This window comes from Brassica napus, chromosome A5, assembly GCF_020379485.1.
Source record: "Brassica napus cultivar Da-Ae chromosome A5, Da-Ae, whole genome shotgun sequence".
NCBI lineage: Eukaryota > Viridiplantae > Streptophyta > Magnoliopsida > Brassicales > Brassicaceae > Brassica > Brassica napus.
In genome coordinates, this window is record NC_063438.1 from 19,202,387 (window position 1) to 19,220,740 (window position 18,354).

Below are 18,354 nucleotides of genomic sequence, written 5' to 3' on the forward strand. Positions count from 1 at the left end.
CACTCTAAGGAAGCCCCGTCTCAGGCGAAATTATAGTTAAATATTATTCAAGAAAATACATTTATATAAAGATATTTTCTAAAGTATTTCTAAGATATGAGTGTTTAAAAAAATTTAACACGGGATATTTAGAACACGGAATTATGCTTATGAGAGAATGGCTCAAGAATGGGCTTCGAAATGGGTCGAATGGGCTTCAAAAATAGCTTATTTTTTTAACTCAAGCCCAGTCCGGATGATATGGTATTTTGGTTGGTTCACAATATTTTGTCCATGTGGCAAGGCTTAGAAATTAGGGATTTAGTCCCTTTTATATAGCACTAGTGGCTGGCCTCCGCGCAAGCGGGGATTTTGGTTTAATTTGGAATAGACCTAAGTAATTGATAACATTGCCATGTGTATAAGAAAATGTTCATTTTCCATCAAATAGTTTAATATCTTCAATTACAATGCTTAGTTTTTAAGTGTTTGTTTTTAAACTTTGATTATGGCTTCTTGTAGGAAATAAGAAAGTTTATAAAGAAAAAAATAACAAAAAAGTTTATAAAGCTTGATGAGGTCGGCTATTATATATGATAGTTTAATTATGCGATCTATATGAATCTTAGAGTGAAAATAGTTATGAGCATTAGTTGGGCTTTAAAATTTCGATTTGAGAAAATCACTGAACTGATAAGTTAATTTAAAAGTTGTCGTGTTTTGCTGTAAGACATAACCTAGCTTGTTGCCATTTCGTAGTTTGATAGGCTGTGTAGAAGTTAACCCGTTTTACTTTCTGAATATGTATTCCAGCATAAATAAAGGAGAGGTTTGTTTTGCTAAATACGGAAAGACACGTCAACGTTCCTCTTTATTTAAAATAAAAGTAACTATTCACCGAGTAGGAGATAGTTTAAAGACATTACCAAACTTCAGATTCAGAAATAGATTTCACTAAGAGGATGAGCACATATTTTGGGTTGTTTTCTTGAGAAGCGATGGAAACCAAGATTTTTATTTTTTAGCATGAAAGTATTCAACTCTTTGATGAAGTGGGCTTGTGTGTTGTTGTACTCCGAATACCTCGCCACCAAACCTCTCGAATATGTTAGTCAAATTGTGGTGGTCCTTTTAAAAATAAGACGGCATCAGATTCTTATATGTTGATTGTATTGGCGTTATTTAATTTAAGATACAACCACTTAAAATAGACCAAGGTATGGCCGTCAACGTTCCCTTTATTAAAAAAACTTTATTTTAGAACCAAGTAACAGTTAAACAGAAGATAGTTTGCAGATAATTCAAAAAAATAACCAAAGATGGAAGAATAAAAAACATGGAAAATAGTTATTTAAGGTACAGAAGTTAAGTGGGAATGACATTGTTGGACTTGAAAAATATTACTCACAGGCGCTTGCGGGTGTTCTCATCGTCTCCAAAGCTTGGTGGTTTTGCTGCCTCACCGTCCATTTCTTTCGTGTATGCATCACATGTGAAGTTGCCAGATGCTGGTGGTTGTTCCGATTAGTCGTACACCTGTGGTGCTTTGCTGCTGCTTGCAACCTGAAAAACAGTTTTGCATGTATTTTGTTTTAGAGCTCCCCAGACAATAATTCAATTAAAACTTATATTAGCCAACCTCTGAATGTGTGTTGAGAGCCACATCTTCAGTGATTGAAGAGACGGTGAAGGTTCAGTGGTTGGGGGTGAAATTAAAATAGGTTTAAGTTTAGTGAGTCAATGAGAGCAACCTTAACCATTTTAAAAATATAAGATGAATGGAGTGCTGGGGTGGAAGCTAACCTCCTCAAGAGCCATTGTGGCTGCATCTTTCTTGGTCTGTTTGGTCATCTCCGTGTCAGACACCACAAATACAGCATTTTCGTAGCCATCATCTAAAGGCTACTCGACATGGAACCTGGTAAAAGTGCGTGAAGTGGTGACGTTTGTTGATACTTTTGGATTGTTCTACCTTCGAGTGAGTATGATTATTCTGTACCTGATGACTCCAGTGACGTTTGGTGAAACACATCTATTGCACTGTAGTGAAGTCTTGGATTTGTCCAATCTCCTGCTGCAACCAGTGCAAGCGACAGACGACCTCTTATGTCGACCAACCATTTTGCTGGAGGACACCGACGATCCTAGCCTTACATAGAAAATAAGCCTTATGGGTCTTAACGGAGAGAAATAAATGACCATTAGTTGGAGAATTCTAAAGTCGTATAGTATTCACAATATAGGATGACAGAGTTATAATAACCTAGTCGTTGGACTTTGGAGAGGCACTGTGAAGATCTCAACACGTGGGAGGACCTCTTCTGTCCCACCAATACCTCCAAAAATTTTAGGATTCACCGTGATGACCACCATGACAGAGTGAGTAGTATAGCCTGAGCACAAATTCCCCCAAAAACTTGTGGCTGCGCCATCCCACAAAGACAAATACAGCATGACCAAACTGTAATTGGAGATAATATAAGTTAAGGAAAAGAAGAAATAAATGGAGATAAGCATGGAAACTTTGAAATGGCGAGTATGAACTTACAGCTCAATGAAAAAACGGACGACAAACGATTCGTTGCTGCCGCCTAGTTGAGGTCATAGCCTTACATGAAACATATTTGTTCAACATCTGAGAGTGTGAAAAGTATTTTACGATTCAATTGGATTGGTGAATTTAAAACTGAAAAAGGAAATAGACTCTACCGGGGAGTTATAAGTTCGTATTTGCAAGAGCGTGGAGATCGTCAAAGTTGGCCTTGGTAACATCTGTCTGGACAGAAATAGCATCGGAAGCAGACATTTTCTACAGTTGAATAAAAGATTAGCCGGTTGAGAGACACAATAAGCGAGTAAGCGATGTTTGATTCCCGATCCTGGCATCAATTATTTACAGAGATATCGATAGAATGAGAAGAGAGGGGGGAGCTGAAGAGTTCCATGGATTTTTATTGGAGAAGTTTAGAGAGAGGGAAGGAATACAGAGGTGAACCTAATCAAAGCCAAAAATAGCGTTGACTGGTGAAGGTGATACGACAAAATAGAGAGAAATAGCTTAAAACAGGCTTATTTAGGTCTTTATGTGGGAAACTATAAATGGGTTCGATATTTTTATAAAGTTATGGTTCGAAGCCCATAAAACAAACACCCTTGATGACATGTCTAAATGATAGGTTCTAAATATTTTGTCATATGTGGCATGCCTAAGAAGCTTTAAAAATAGTCCTAAATATTTTGTCCTATGTGGCATGCCTAAGAAGCTTTAAAAATAGTCCCTTTTATATAGTAGGATATTTGTACAATATATTAGTCAATACCATATATTTAACCGATTTTTATTCTTTCCTCTAACAAGATGCGTGATATTAATTATTAATATCATTAGTTTGTTACCGAAATTAGAGGGAATCAAGTTATGGAGATTTTCCTAAAATGTTAGAGTCAAAAGGAATCAAATTATGGGAATCAAATTAATATCGTGAGTTTGTTGCACCCTTCTGTGCATTCCCATCTATGCAGCATGTCCATATGTGTTATTTTATTATTTATAATTCTTGATTAAAATAAACTACATATTTAATTTAGTACTATATATATACAGTAGAACTTCTATAAACTAATATTCGATAGATTAATAATCTCTATAAATTAATAAATTTCGTTGGTTCCAACTTGAATCGGTTTAAAATTTGACGTAAATCGATAAAATAATAAAATAATATTTTTTGAATATTCTATTTAAATATAAGATCCCATTTAAATTATAAAATAATAATTTATATGTATACATATTTTATATATGTAAAAACCTATTATTATATTATTTATTTTATATTCACAATGAAATTATCTTTATATTTTCTTAACACTTAATATATTTTTGATGAGATTTAGTAATATTATATTTAAAATCACATTTAAGTTCTATGCAATATATATTATTATACACACTAAATAATATAATAAAGTTAATATTTTTATTTGTAACACAATAATAAAGTTAATATAAATGTCAAATTTCAAAAAACAAAATTAATGACTATACACTAAAATCAAATATTTTTCTTTTCTTATAATAAATATATCTTAAAATAAAAAATCTAAATAAGAAAACATTTATAAATTAATAAAATTTCAAAGTCCCAACATTATTAATTTATAGAGATTTTACTGTTTATATATATAATCTTTCCATGATGAGGAAAGATGGACGTCTAATAATACAATCATCCATCAACTAAAAACATGGTTCAAAAATTTATTTTAAAATTATTATTATTATTATTTGTTTTATATAAAACAGTTATTCTATAAATTAACTTTATGCTCAGGATCTACAATATTTATATATATTGTATCATTAAAAATATTGTACTATATCATTTTACATTATATAGTTTCAAATATTTACAAACTCAAATTTAATAAAAATAGTTTGGCAAATCATATGTTAAAACAAAATTATATATATATATATATATATATATATATATAACCTCAACTTAATTTTTATAAAAATTATTATAATAAAAATAATTATTAAGAAAGTTTAAAAACTATTGAAAACATACAAATATGTTCTATTAAATTAGCTAAAAAAATCTACTAAGTAAATCTTAATCCATATCAATTTAACAAATCTATACTATTAAAGCAGGATCCTATTATCATAATTACCTTAGGGGCATATTTTCTTCACTAACATTGCATGTTTCATTAAGGGCAATTAAGTAATATTAATAACAAATCTATATTGGGTTATTATTTTTGGATCCAGCCCAAATCAAATCTCTCTTGGGCCATTTGGGCCTATTAAAAAATCAGATTCAATTCTCACTTTTTTTTTTCCTTTGGGCCATTGAGTCCAAGTTCAAATAATTTTTTTCAACTATTCTTAATTATTATTTTTTTCTTTTCTTAATATAATTTAAGCATTCATAAAAATAATTGAATTTTTTTATTGAAAAATATAAATCTTTATTAAAAGTATATAATTTTTTAATTAAAATATTAACCCCATAATAAAATTAATTTATCAGAGTTATACCAACTTAATTCATTAAAAAAATAAAGTTTAATTTTTTTAACATAAATAGTCATTTAAAATGAAATACGATAAATAAAGATAAATTTTTTAAGTCTTTTATAAAATAAAACACAAATATATGAAATGTGACATTTACTAAATATTTGTCAATTGAAAAAAAAAACAAAAATAAACCCGCGCTTTGAAAGCGCGGGTCAAAATCTAGTGTAACTCTTATAAAATAAACAAGATATAGTGAGAGAGTAGGTCTGGATATTCAGATATTCAGGTCAACTGCTTTTTATCTGGATTTTTTGGATCATAAACATTTAGACACAATAAATATTTGAATTCTTTTAATTAGGGTTTAGGTTGGTTCCATGTCCGGGTTGGTTCAGAATAATAATTCAAATACATGTAACATACATTTAATATTTGGGTACATATCAGATTTAGGTTGGTTCAGATATTAAGATCTGTAAAGATTAGAAATACCTGAAAACCTTAAAATAATTTGAAACTTGAAAAATAACCACAAACTCAACAAATACCCAAAATATATTCAGGTACTCGAAAAAGATCTGAAATGCTTCCCGAAATATAACCCATAAAACCAAAAATATATTTTAAAATTTTTTACATGAAATCTGAAAGTATAACTGAAAACTTAACTAAAAAAAAAAGAATATCTGTAATATCAAAAACATATCCAAAATACACAAATATACCTAATATACATACAACATTTCATGTACGTTGGGTATCAGACCGGGTTTTGGGTAGGATCCGTCCAAACTAAGATCCACTGGTCCAAAAAATATCCAATATGTACATTTCCCTGGACTCGGACACGATCATTTTTTTTAGATTCGAGTAAATGTCTAGGTTTAAGAAAGATAATTATATAAACATGTACATAAAAATCTCAAATAAACTAATTCATAAATTATATAATTTTAAACAAATTCACTTCTTCAATATTATACAATTTTGTTACATAATAATGTACAACAGCCACAAAATACTAATTCATGTCAAATTTTGTCTATAATTAAAAAATAACGCTTCGATTATAATTCAAAAAACCTCGCGCTTTCGAAGCGCGGATCAAAATCTAGTCAATCCTATTAAAAGGGAAGGAGTTTTAAAAAATCTACTTATGAAAGTTGTTTGGGCCATTTCATTTAACTCATTATTTTTTTTTGTCTTACCTTAAATTTAGACTAACAATATATTACCATATATTTCTCATCTATTCAATTCCTTTATTTATTCAAATCTTACTCATAAATCCTAATCATTAGTATTACTATATTTACTATTTTGATTTTTAATCATAAAAGTATTGAAACTAATGTTTTATACTATCACTTTTATCATATAATATATGATTTAAACCAAGAGAAGTTACACGATATATATGTGTACATTCTAACTTCCTCTTTCCTTTATAATAAAGTAAGCATATCATATATAACTTTTCCACTAAAATCTCATATCATATAGTAAACTTTCAAACGTTTATAGTTTGGTAGACATTTTCACATTTAAAAATGAGTTTTTTAAATAGTCATGTTACCTTCAAAAAAATATAGAAATTCATTGGTTCTGTTAAAGCCAAACCTGACTTCATGATATTAGTATTGATTATTCACCATTTTGAAAATTATTGGTTTAGATATTATACTTTTATATAGTTCACTTAAAAACGAATCAATACTATTAAAAGGAAAATAGACTTTAAAAATCTAATATTAAAAAGTTGTTGGAGTCATGTATAACTATTTATTATTATTTTGGTAATACTATTAATCATTCTAACCATATAATATTTTAAATATTTTTAACAGATCCTAATATTATTCTTTATGATACCTTTACTCAGAAAAATATTTCATCAACCATGTTTTTTGTACAATAACGTTAAAAATCTATAGCAAAATGTTGTTGAACCTGATATTGACATAATCGTCCACATCTGTTCGGATATTTAGAATCCTAAGAAAAATCAAAAATATCTAAAAAATCTGAAAATATCCAAAATATGAAAAGTACTTGAAACTCCAAACAAATACTCAAAAAATTCAAATACCTAAAAATTCAAGATCTTATTCAAAATCTGACACGATAAACTGAAAATACCCAAAATTTTATCCAAATACCCAATTTTTTTTAATTTGAAAATTTACATGAAATCAAAAACTATAATCGTAAACCAAAAACTTAAAAAAATATCCATAATACCGGAAATATTTTCGAAATATCCAAATATACCTAATAAACACAACATATTTATGATCGGATGAAGGGTAGAACCCGGACTCAAACAAATACATGCGGGTCCAAAAAAATCCAATAAATTATATTCTCTAGACCTGAACTAAACCTATATTTTCGGGTCGGTTCAGTTTGTTTTTTTGATCCGGATATAATTCTCATGCCTAAAAAAAACTTATGTAAAAGTGTACATATAAAATCTCAAATAAATTAATTCGTAGATTATATAACCGTTAAAAATTATATATTTTCAATATAATAAAACTTTGTATTATATAATAATCTAAAAAATCTGCGCTTTCCCAGCGCAGATCAAAATCTAGTATAAGATTAATTAAGGAAATATCAAAAGATAATACACGTGAACAAGACCGTACTATACAATTCTTCAACGTGTCTCTTTTTATAAAGTGGCTTGATTTTCAACTATTTATTAGTAGTACTTCTTATTTAATAAAGGCATAAAAATTAAACTAAGTGGAGACTTGCATTCTATAATCATTATCGACATGCTAATACAGAAAGAGATGTGTGTTTGAAATGTTCTAATTTGTTTGGTATATGCATCACTATTAGTTATGGTATATTGAGAACACATGTCACAATGGGCCACACAAAGCTTGTTTTTCTTTTCTTCTTTAAACTTTCACACAAAGCTTGTTGAATGAATGATTGTACTCTTTCTATTTATAAAATAAAAATATATGATATAATAAGTAGGGAAATAGCAAACGATATCTTTATGATTTTAAGTATTATAAATATTTTTATGGATCCAACCAAGATTTATTTACATATTATATATATGTATATATATATATATATATATATACACTAATAAGATTCAACAATAATTATCCCAACCCATAAACTTGTGTTCTGACTATCAACTTGTGCTGAAGGAGAGCTGAAAAACTTCATAAACATTCTCCCTGTTTATTTTTATTTGACATTTTGCATTAGTACATATAAATTAACTAAACACTTAATTTTATATATTTAATAAAAATTTCATTAACTATTTAACTAACTATAATTCAAACAATAAAAAATATGCAGAATATAAAATATTATATAGCATTACAATCAATAATTTTATATTCAGAACTGAAACATCATCTAATTTGAAAACAAGAAGATCTTCAAAACTTCATCTATTAAAAATCAAAAGGAATATGAGCTAATTCAATCATCAAACAATTAAAATAACATATTATATCTAGACTATTATTTATGAAATGTTTTTGCTTATTTGTCATGTTCTCCATTATTTTAGGTAATATTGGTTACTTGTCATGTTTTTATTAGGTTTTAACTAAATCATTGATTTATTATTTTTTATTAGTTGAATTATTAATATATTAATTTAAAATTATCCTTAATTAATCTTGTATATAGTTAAAAACGAATGTTAATAATATTAAATTTCTATGTTATGTTAAAAACGAATTTTAAACAATATCTGTACTGAATTTTATATATAATTAAAAAATGAATTTTATTACCTAAAATAAAGTTTATATGTTATATGTTACATTAAATAATTGATTATAAAATAATATAATAGAATTATAAAAAATAAGATTATTCTTATAAATATTGTGTTGCTATCTAAAAATAATATTTTATTATAAAAGTTAAAAAGTTAAGATAAAAAACAATTGATAATTAAATATTAGTCAAGCAAATTATATAAAGATATTTTCTAAACTATTTCTAAGATATGAGTGTTTAAAAAAAATTAACACAATAGTAAGTATATATTTTGATAAAAAAAATATTTGACATATATAAATACTTTGATGTTTGATTTAATTATTTATAACCATAAATAATATTATTTATGGTTTTAGATTAATAAAACATAAACTAATAAGTATTCATAAGAAGTTTATGTCCGCATGTGCGGACAAAACACCTAATATAAAGATAATTCTGTTGTAAAAAACTACTTAAATATAATATTTTCCTAAAAAACTACTCCCTCCGTTTTTTTATATATGATGTTTTAGAAGAATTTTTTTGTTCCAAATTATTTGACGTTTTCAATTTTCTATGTAAAATTTATTACTAATTAATGCTAGATGACCAATGATATTATAGTTTCTATTTTATTATTGGTTAAATTATGGTTAGATAAATAATTAATGATGTTTTTGTTTAGAAATTAAATGTTTCTTAATCTATGTGCACAGTCCTAAAACGAGGGAGTATAAACTTTTTTTAAATATTTTATTTTTATTTTTAATCCATACGGTCAAAATCAGCAGAAGTGGACAGTTTAAAGGAACAACCTTTTGTAAAACCCAAGAAAAAACATTGTTTGAGCAAAGGACAGATTTGTCATTTACTATGAATCATATCTAATTTCAACCTACACTAACTACGAGGTACAAACCAATCCGATTTTACATAATTCAGTACTTGGTAGACGCAACAACTATACTAATTTTCTAAGCTTTGAAGTTTGAAAGCAATAATAACAATATTTGACACAATCCCCAAATCTACGATTAAGAAAGATTTTAAAAACCAGAAATTCAAAAATGAAGGAGTTGTGCAATGAATTTTTTTTTGAAAAAAAAATCACAACTGCCGTACCAATTAGTATCAGTTTCCCTTAATTGCATTATTACATAAACTTATTGCTATAAACTAATTAATTCGCTGTAATTAATGCAAACATATTCAACGTTGCATTTTCCAAAATAAAAGCATTGCCAAAAAAAAAAAACTAAATGTTTATTAAGAAAAGCAAAAAGATAAAAACTACAGTGTGCGTCAAATCATTCTCATCTTTTATTTTGGTCGCACAAATCTGAGAGAGAGAGAGAAAATATAATTGCAGACAGAGAAAGAGAGAGCTGTTGAGTGTGAAATAGAGAAGACAATGGGATGACTTTCACCATCATTTCGCAAACTCTTGCTTCTTCTTCGGTATGTTCTTTCCATCTCTCTGGTTTTACATTCTTCTTTTAGGAGAAATCCTTTCTCCTCTGCCCATTTTTCTCTTTTGTTCTGACACTTCTTCACTTGTAAAGATAACGTTTTGATTTTGTACATTTGGATCCAATCCACTCGGTATGTCATTTCGTTGAAGCAAAACCCCATTTTTGAAGTTTAATGTAGGAACCCATTTCGTCTTTTATATTAATTTTATCTGAAAAGCTCAGACAAGTTTCTACATTTCTTTTGTGTCTCGATTCACTTTTGTTTTTTTGGTTTGCAATGTCTTATGTTCCTCAAGTTTTGGTAAAGTATAGTTTCTTTGCTCCGAAAGAGTTGGTGAGATATTTTTCTTTTTAAACTCAAAGATTTTGATTTGACTCTGCTCTAATCCTTATTTTTGTTTTGTTCACTAGTAAACTATTTTTTGTTTGTTTGAATGTAGTTCATGTCCAACTTCTTGATTTCTTAGGATTTAATTGGATTAACTTTGTTTGTAACTTACATTGTTGTAACTGTAGAGAGATTCCTGTCTATTTTGTGTTGGGAAGTTATTTTGGTTTGTTTTGTCTGAAAAAGTTCTCTTTCTTTTTCTCCAGTGTTTAACGTCTATTAGACCACACAAAAGGTAGAGATCCAGCAATCTCCAGAGGTTTGTTCTTCTAATGATTCCTCTAAATTGAGTATAAGAAAGAAAAAAAACATTGCTTTAAACTCTGAACAATATTGATTGTAGATGTGCTTACAGTGTCAGTTTTGTAGGTGAAGAAAGCTTAACAAAAGGACTCTTTGAGTTAGCAGGATAATTAGTAGATTCTGGCCTGGAACCCTTACCTCGCACTTGACCACCCTTGGGTGAAGTCTAGACCACTCTTTGTCCTTGTTGCAGCCGGGGTCATGGCTACCGTGTTGCATTCTGAGTCGAGGCGCTTGTACTCCTGGTGGTGGGATAGTCACATCCCCAAAAACTCTAAATGGATCCAACAGAATCTTGCAGGTTTCTTTTTATCTCTCTTTATATATTGCTGGTGTTGCGTTCCTTTGTAAAAGAATGGGACTTTCTTTCTTGATGCAGATATGGATTCCAAAGTCAAGGCTATGATTAAACTCATCGAAGAGGATGCAGATTCTTTTGCGAGACGGGCTGAGATGTACTACAAGAAACGTCCAGAGCTGATGAAACTTGTTGAAGAATTCTACAGAGCATACCGTGCATTAGCGGAGAGGTACGATCATGCGACCGTGGAGCTTCGTCACGCTCACAAAACCATGGCCGAGGCGTTCCCTAACCAAGTGCCCTTCGACATGATTGAGGATTCTGCTTCTTCCTCTTGCTCTGAGCCACGCACGCCTGATAAAATGCCACCTGGACTCCAGCCCTTTTATGACTCTGACAGTACCACAAGTAGAAGAGGGTTAAGTCAGCTGAGTGAGTGCGTGGGAAGTTCTGAAACAGAAGTTGAGAGTTTGAAGAGGACGTTGGTTGAGCTTGGAGCTGAGAAGGAAGCCTTGAATCTTCAGTATCAGCTGAGCTTGAACAAATTATCAAAACTAGAAGAAGACCTTAAAGACGCTCAAAAGGATGTTAATGGGCTTGGTGAACGTGCTAGCAAAGCTGAGATTGAGAGTAAGATACTTGCAGAAGGCCTTGCGAAGCTTGAAGCCGAGAGGGATGCTGCGCTTCTTCGATACAATCAAGCCATGGAAAAGATAGCAGATCTGGATGAATCATTTGCTCTTGCGCAAGAAGATATAAAGGGGCTCACCAACCGAGCGATTAAAGCAGAGACAGAAGCAGAGAGTCTCAAGGAAGAGCAAAGTAGATTGCATTCTGAGAAGGAAGCTGGCTTAGCGCAGTACAATCAATGCCTTGAGATGATATCTACTCTAGAGAAGAAGGTGAAAGAGGCCGAGGAGAATGCTCAACTGTTTAGCAATCAGTCTGCAAAGGCAGAAGATGAGATTAAAGCATTGAGACATGAGCTTCTGAAGGTGAATGAAGTGAAGGACGGTTTGATTATTCGTTACCAGCAGTGTTTGGAAACGATATCCAAGCTAGAAAGAGAAGTCTCTCATGCTCAGGAAAATGCCAAAAGACTGAGTAGTGAAGTTCTGGCTGGAGCTGCAAAATTGAAGACTGTTGAGGAGCAATGTACTGTTTTGGAGAGCTCAAATGAAACTTTGAAGGTAGAAGCAGATGGTCTAACACACAGATTAGCAGCTAAGGATCAAGAACTTATCCAGAAGCAAAACGAGCTTGAAAAGTTTCAAGGTTTGATCCAAGATGAGCACTCTCGGTTTTTGGAAATTGAAGCCAGTCTTAGAAGTTTGAAAGCTTTGCATTCTCAGTCTCAAGAGGAGCAAAAGGTTCTTGCTTCAGAACTTCAAAGCAGGGTTGAGATGCTGAGGGAGTTAGAGACTCGTAATCATAGCTTGGAAGGCGAGATCAGCTCAGTCAAAGAAGAAAATCGAAACATAAGTGACTCTTCTATGATCTCCCTTGAGACTCAGAAATGCGAGATTTCTAGCTTGAAGGAAGTTAAAGGAAGACTCGAGGAAGAAGTAGCTAGACAGATTAACCAAAGCAGTGCCCTCCAAGAAGAGATCTGTCGTCTGAAGGATGAAATCAACAGCTTGAATAGAAGGTATCAAGCAATAATGGAGCAAGTGAAACTCGCTGGATTGGAACCTGAATCCCTTGCCTGCTCTGTGAGGAAGCTACAAGACGAAAACTCAAAACTGACTGAGTTGTTTAACCTCCAAAGAGATGATACAGATGCTCTTACCGAGAAGCTGTGTGAGATGGATGACATTCTAAGGAAGAATGTTGGTCTAGAGAAGTTGCTTCTGGAATCAAACACTAAACTAGATGGTTCTAAGGAGAAGGCAAAGGATCTGCAAGAACGGTGTGACTCTCTAAGAAGAGAGAAATCTGAGTTTATCGCCGAGAGATCTAACTTGCTTTCTCAGTTGCAAATCATGACTGAGAATATGCAGAAGCTCTTGGAAAAAAACTCGTTATTGGAGACATCCCTCTCTGGTGCAAACATTGAGCTTCAAGGTGTAAAGGAGAAGTCAAAATGCTTTGAAGAATTCTTCCAGTTGCTCAAAAACGATAAGGCCGAGCTCACAAAGGAAAGAGAATCTCTCATCTCTCAGTTAAACAGTGTTAAGGAGAAGCTAGGAGTTTTGGAGAAGGAATTCACTGAACTGCAAGGAAGATATGCTGATCTACAGAGGGACAAACAGTTCAAAAATCTTCAAGTGGAAGAGTTAAGAGTCGCGCTAGCCACAGAGAAGCAAGAGCGTGCTAGCTACGAAAGATCAACTGACACCAGATTGGCAGAGCTGCAGAGTAACGTGAGCTTTCTTCGAGAAGAGTGTCGCTCCAGGCAAAAAGAGTTTGAAGAAGAGCTTGACAGAGCTGTAAATGCACAAGTCGAGATCTTCATCTTGCAGAAGTTTATAGAAGACTTGGAGCAGAAGAACTTTTCTCTCGTGATTGAGTGCCAGAAGTATGCGGAGGCGTCAACGTTCTCAGAGAAACTCATTTCTGAGCTTGAAAGCGAGAATCTTGAGCAACAGATGGAAACAGAGTTCTTGCTCCATGAGATTGATAACTGCAGAGGTGCAATCTATCAAGTGTTTAAGGCACTTCAACTTGAAGCAGCTGACCAGAAGATTGCGACAGAGAGAGTTCCAGTTTCACGCATCTTGGGTGGAATTAATGAACTGAAACGTTCACTTTCCATCTCTGAATATGAGAAGCAGCGGCTTGTGATTGAGAACTCTGTTCTCTTATCTCTACTTGGTGAACACCAATCCGATGGCATGAAGGTGGAATTAGAGAAAGAGAATGCAGAGAAAGATCTGGAGACGATGGTACATCGCTATGGGATGCTGAAAAAGGACAGGCTCGAGCTGTTGGAATTGAACCGCCAGTTGAAAGCAGAACTGATGGACAGAGAGCAGCGGGAGCTGGAGCTAAGAGCTGAACTGCAAACGGAGCATTCAAAGTTTGAGAGTTTGCATGAGTCATACATGGCTTTGCATCAAGATTACTCAAATGCTCTCGGCAAAAACAAAACTTTGGAGCTGAAATTCTCAGAGCTTAAAGGTGAAATGTGTATACTTGAGGTAGAGAACGATGCCATTCTTCAAGAAGCTGTTTCCTTGAGCAACATGTCCGTGGTTTACCAGTCATTTGGGTCTGAAAAGGCTGAAGCGTTTGCTGAAAACCTGAGAAGTTTACAAGATATTAATAGGGGGCTGAAGCAGAAGGTTGAGACATTGGAGGAGAAGTTAAAAGGGAAAGAGGTGGACAGTCAGGACCTTAATAGCAAGCTGGAGAAGTTACAGGAAAGCCTCGAAGAAGCAAACGAGCTAACTGATCTCTTAGAACATCAGATTACAGATAAAGAGGAAATCATGAGACAGAAGGCGATAGAGCTCCTGGAAGCCGAAGAGATGCTCAAGGCTACACACAATGCAAACGCGGAACTGTGCGAGGCAGTTGAAGAGCTGAGGAAAGACTGTAAGGAATCAAAACAACTAAGGAGAAATTTGGAGAGGCGGATCTCTGAACTGGTTGAATGCAGTGGGAGACAGGATGAAGAGATTAAAAAGCTTAGCAATGTGAAGGAGAATCTGGAGGTTGAGGTAGAGTTGCTACACAAGGAGATCCAAGAACAGCGAGTTCGAGAGGAGTTCCTGAGTTCGGAGCTGCAGGAGAAAAGCAATGAGTTCGGACTTTGGGATGCGGAGGCAACATCTTTCTACTTTGATCTACAGATCTCAGCTGTCCGTGAAGTTTTGCTGGAGAACAAAGTTAAGGAACTCACTGGAGTTTGTGAAAACCTCAAAGATGAAGCTGTTTCAAAGACCTCAGAGATAAAGCAGATGAAAGAAACAGTTGGATTCTTAGAATATGAAGTGACTGTGCTGAAGACTCAACTGTCTGCCTATGATCCCGTGGTAGCATCTCTTGCAGAAGATGTTAAATCACTAGAGAAAAATGCACTATTGTTGATGAAACTCCCTGCGCCATCTGATCGTTCCAGAGAGGTAAACCTATTTGTGTTCCTTCTAAGTGACATGTTACCTCTAGTAATTGACTTATATTGGTGACCTTGTTTGTATTCCTCATGAATTAAACTCTTTCGATTTCCTCAGGATGATGAGGATTCAGAAACAGAAGTCTCTCAAGGGCATAGCAGTACCAACCAAGACAATGGAATTGTGCTATTGCAGGACATGAGAACAAGAGTTAAAATCATCGAGCAAGCAGTTGTTGGGGAAAAGAAGAGGCTTGGAAAAATGAGAAGACGAAGCTCTTCCCACAGAAGCAGAGACCGCAGGCTGCTTGAAGAGACTGAACATGAGGACAAATTCTCTGGTGAATTCAGACAGCCTAGATCACCTGCAATAACTGAGATGAGAAATGGTTCATTGATGAAAGACATTCCCCTTGATCATGTTGCAGACTCTCCGTTCTATGGAAGAAGCCGGAGAACTAGCCGTGGCTCCAATGACCAGATGCTTGAGTTATGGGAAGAATCTGCTGAGCCAGAATCTAGCATCAAGTCTCTGATGAACTCAAAGAAGCCTACCCTTCCCCGTCTTCACCGCAGAAGCAGGAATCCGTCTATTGAATCACAGTCTGAGAAAGTTGTTGACAAGTTAGAGTTATCTAAAAGCGCTGAGGAGAACGCAAAGATCATGGAGAGACTTTTGGCTGATTCTCGAAGACTTGCAAGCCTTAGAGTCATCCTGAGAGATCTGAAAAGCAAGCTGGATCTGAGCGAGAAACCAGGCAAGTTCACTAATCCCGAATTTGCTAGAGTGAGGAAGCAGCTGAAAGAAATAGAAGACGCCATCCTTCAGCTTGAAAACACAAACGAGATTCTTGCCAAGGAAATTGAGGAGACTGGAGACGCCAGAGATATCTACAGAAAGGTGGTTATAGAGAAGTCAAGAATTGGATCCGAGAAGATTGAGCTGATGGAGCAAGAAATGCACAACATTGAGAGAACAGTGCTAAAGCTTGAAGATGGAGCAGCCAAAAGTAAAGGAAAGACAAAGTTCTCTGAGAGTAGGACAGTGATACTCTTGAGAGACATTATCCACAAAGGTGGGAAAAGGACAGCAAGGAAGAAGAAAAACCGTTTCTGTGGCTGCATGAGATCTTCTTCAGCTAAGGAAGAGTAGGGTTGGGTTGGATAATAATGTAACATCATCTAGTTTACTATCTATTTTTCACTTTGATCATCGAACTGACTCTAGAAGAAACTTTGTGGCATGGTTTCTGAAATAGTAGAGTAAATTAGTAACCTTGTCGCTTCTATGTAACTGTCTGTTTCAAACTTAGCACATCTCAGACTATTTTTGGATGATTTTCATTAATTGGAATGTAATATTACATTACTTGCTAAAAGATAAGTATCTTACAATAACATGTTGCTAATATTATGGAACGGTGAAGGCATGAAATCATCTGGGGGGAGGGGGGAATGTAACTTTTAAAGACTTGAAGAATTTAAAGATTCTATTGTTATTGGTTTAGTGATTCTAAAAGTCTTAATCAGATCTTTTGTTATTGGTGTAATGATTTTGTAATTCATTGTAGAATCTTTGGTTATTCCAAAAGTTGAGTATTTCTAGACTTTGCAATTCTATTAACTTTTGTGAACAATAATTCCTTACATTTAACTCATCAATCATTACTTTCAAAATATTAGAGTTGCAGATAATAATCTCAAAGTTTGGATAACAAAATTGTAAAAAAAAAAAAAATATTTGTCAAATAAATATGTCACACTATTATGTATCACTAAATAAAACATATATATTATGTCAAGTAAAAAAAGCATAACTATATAAGAAAATAGATTAAACCATGACAATGTAATACATCACAAACCCCAGATTTTTCATATACATGAAACATGTTTTTCGAAAGCCTAATACCATACAAATTAATTTTTTGATATACCTCACTAATAACTTTTAATATACCTTCCAGCACATCATTCATATATTAGTTATATGGAAACTTTCTAGAAGAATATTATAATTACTTTACATAAACAATAACAAAAATTAATGTGAAACTATGAAAATCCATGACAGTCCATAAGAGTTATATGGATTCTATAAATATGGATTCACATATTTGTTAAAGTCCATGAAAACTTTCTAATTCCTTTAAAATCTATCAATATTTCAAATCCATAGAATCTTCATGAATCAGTTTCCCAATAACCCTCCTAAAACCTTACAAAGATACAAATAGTTTGGTTTCCTTACTTGACCAAATGACTTTTATTTCACTGATTTGGGTTAAGAGAAGGAAAAGTTAGAATGGACTGTAAAATCAGTTTAAAAATCAATTGAAACAGCGTAAATAAAACAAACCAGAAAAACTCAAATTTTGTGCACAAAAAATAATGAAGAAAATTTTCATTCCAGAACAAGTCTCATGACCACTAGCTTCTACCTCTATTGCAGTTTCCATAAGTGATAATAAAACAGCATGTTACTTCTCTCTCAATTGATCTATATCATTCTTGAAGACATTGTTTGTGGTAATTAACATGGTCTTTTGGGAGGTAAATGTTTTAAATTACATTTGGATATCATGCTAATGATTTTAATATCAGATTCTTGATTATTTCTAGTCCATAAAGTTTCTGAAAAGACATAAAGAGACTCTCAAATATATTGACAAAGATGAGAACTAATTGAGAAATAAAAAAAATTCATAGAAAGCTTACTCAAATGATTTTTAGCATAGGCGATTTGAACATTTCCGCAAGATGAGGTGGAACGTGTGGAATTGAGCTATTAGAGTAGCCCACCATCACATTAAGATTAAGGATACCAGTGTACCCTTCACTCTGAAGCTTCTCATAGATAATTTCATAACCCTTTGTCTTCCGGACAACATCTACAAGCGTGGAAAGTTCATGTTTTCAAAATCCCACCATCCGTCAACGATTTTTTATATTAGCTTGTAAGCTTCATTAAAAACTAACTAGATTTTGATTTGCATTTTCTAAGCGCAGATTTGTTTTCATTAATTGATCCAAGACTGATTTATAGACTACAATTATTCTTATTTAGAA

At 32.7% G+C, this 18,354-nt stretch overlaps 1 protein-coding gene and 1 long non-coding RNA gene across 16 annotated transcripts; one reads left to right on the forward strand and one right to left on the reverse strand.

Annotated features, from left to right (window-relative positions):
- Positions 1 to 1,199: 1,199 nt before the first annotated feature.
- Positions 1,200 to 3,003, reverse strand: LOC106440524. 10 transcript variants are annotated; one of them, XR_007339424.1, is made up of 6 exons: positions 2,689 to 3,003; positions 2,528 to 2,587; positions 2,243 to 2,440; positions 1,979 to 2,128; positions 1,619 to 1,897; positions 1,200 to 1,542 (listed from the first exon to the last, which is right to left on the reverse strand). It is a non-coding gene; the product is annotated as an uncharacterized LOC106440524 (long non-coding RNA). The 10 variants fall into 10 exon arrangements; XR_007339425.1 differs by having other exon boundaries at positions 2,243 to 2,402; positions 2,528 to 2,614; XR_007339419.1 differs by having other exon boundaries at positions 2,528 to 2,614.
- Positions 3,004 to 10,058: 7,055 nt separating this feature from the next.
- LOC106451775 (protein NETWORKED 1A-like) lies at positions 10,059 to 16,683 on the forward strand. Of its 6 annotated transcripts, none has more exons than XM_048779240.1 (5): positions 10,059 to 10,222; positions 10,831 to 10,883; positions 10,980 to 11,228; positions 11,307 to 15,295; positions 15,404 to 16,683. In XM_048779240.1, exons 3-5 carry the CDS (start codon positions 11,129 to 11,131, stop codon positions 16,436 to 16,438), a joined length of 5,124 nt encoding a protein of 1,707 aa, XP_048635197.1. In that variant the 5' UTR covers positions 10,059 to 10,222; positions 10,831 to 10,883; positions 10,980 to 11,128; the 3' UTR covers positions 16,439 to 16,683. The 6 variants fall into 6 exon arrangements, with proteins under 6 accessions (XP_048635197.1, XP_048635195.1, XP_048635196.1 ...); XM_048779238.1 differs by having other exon boundaries at positions 10,986 to 11,228; XM_048779239.1 differs by having other exon boundaries at positions 10,994 to 11,228.
- Positions 16,684 to 18,354: the final 1,671 nt, after the last annotated feature.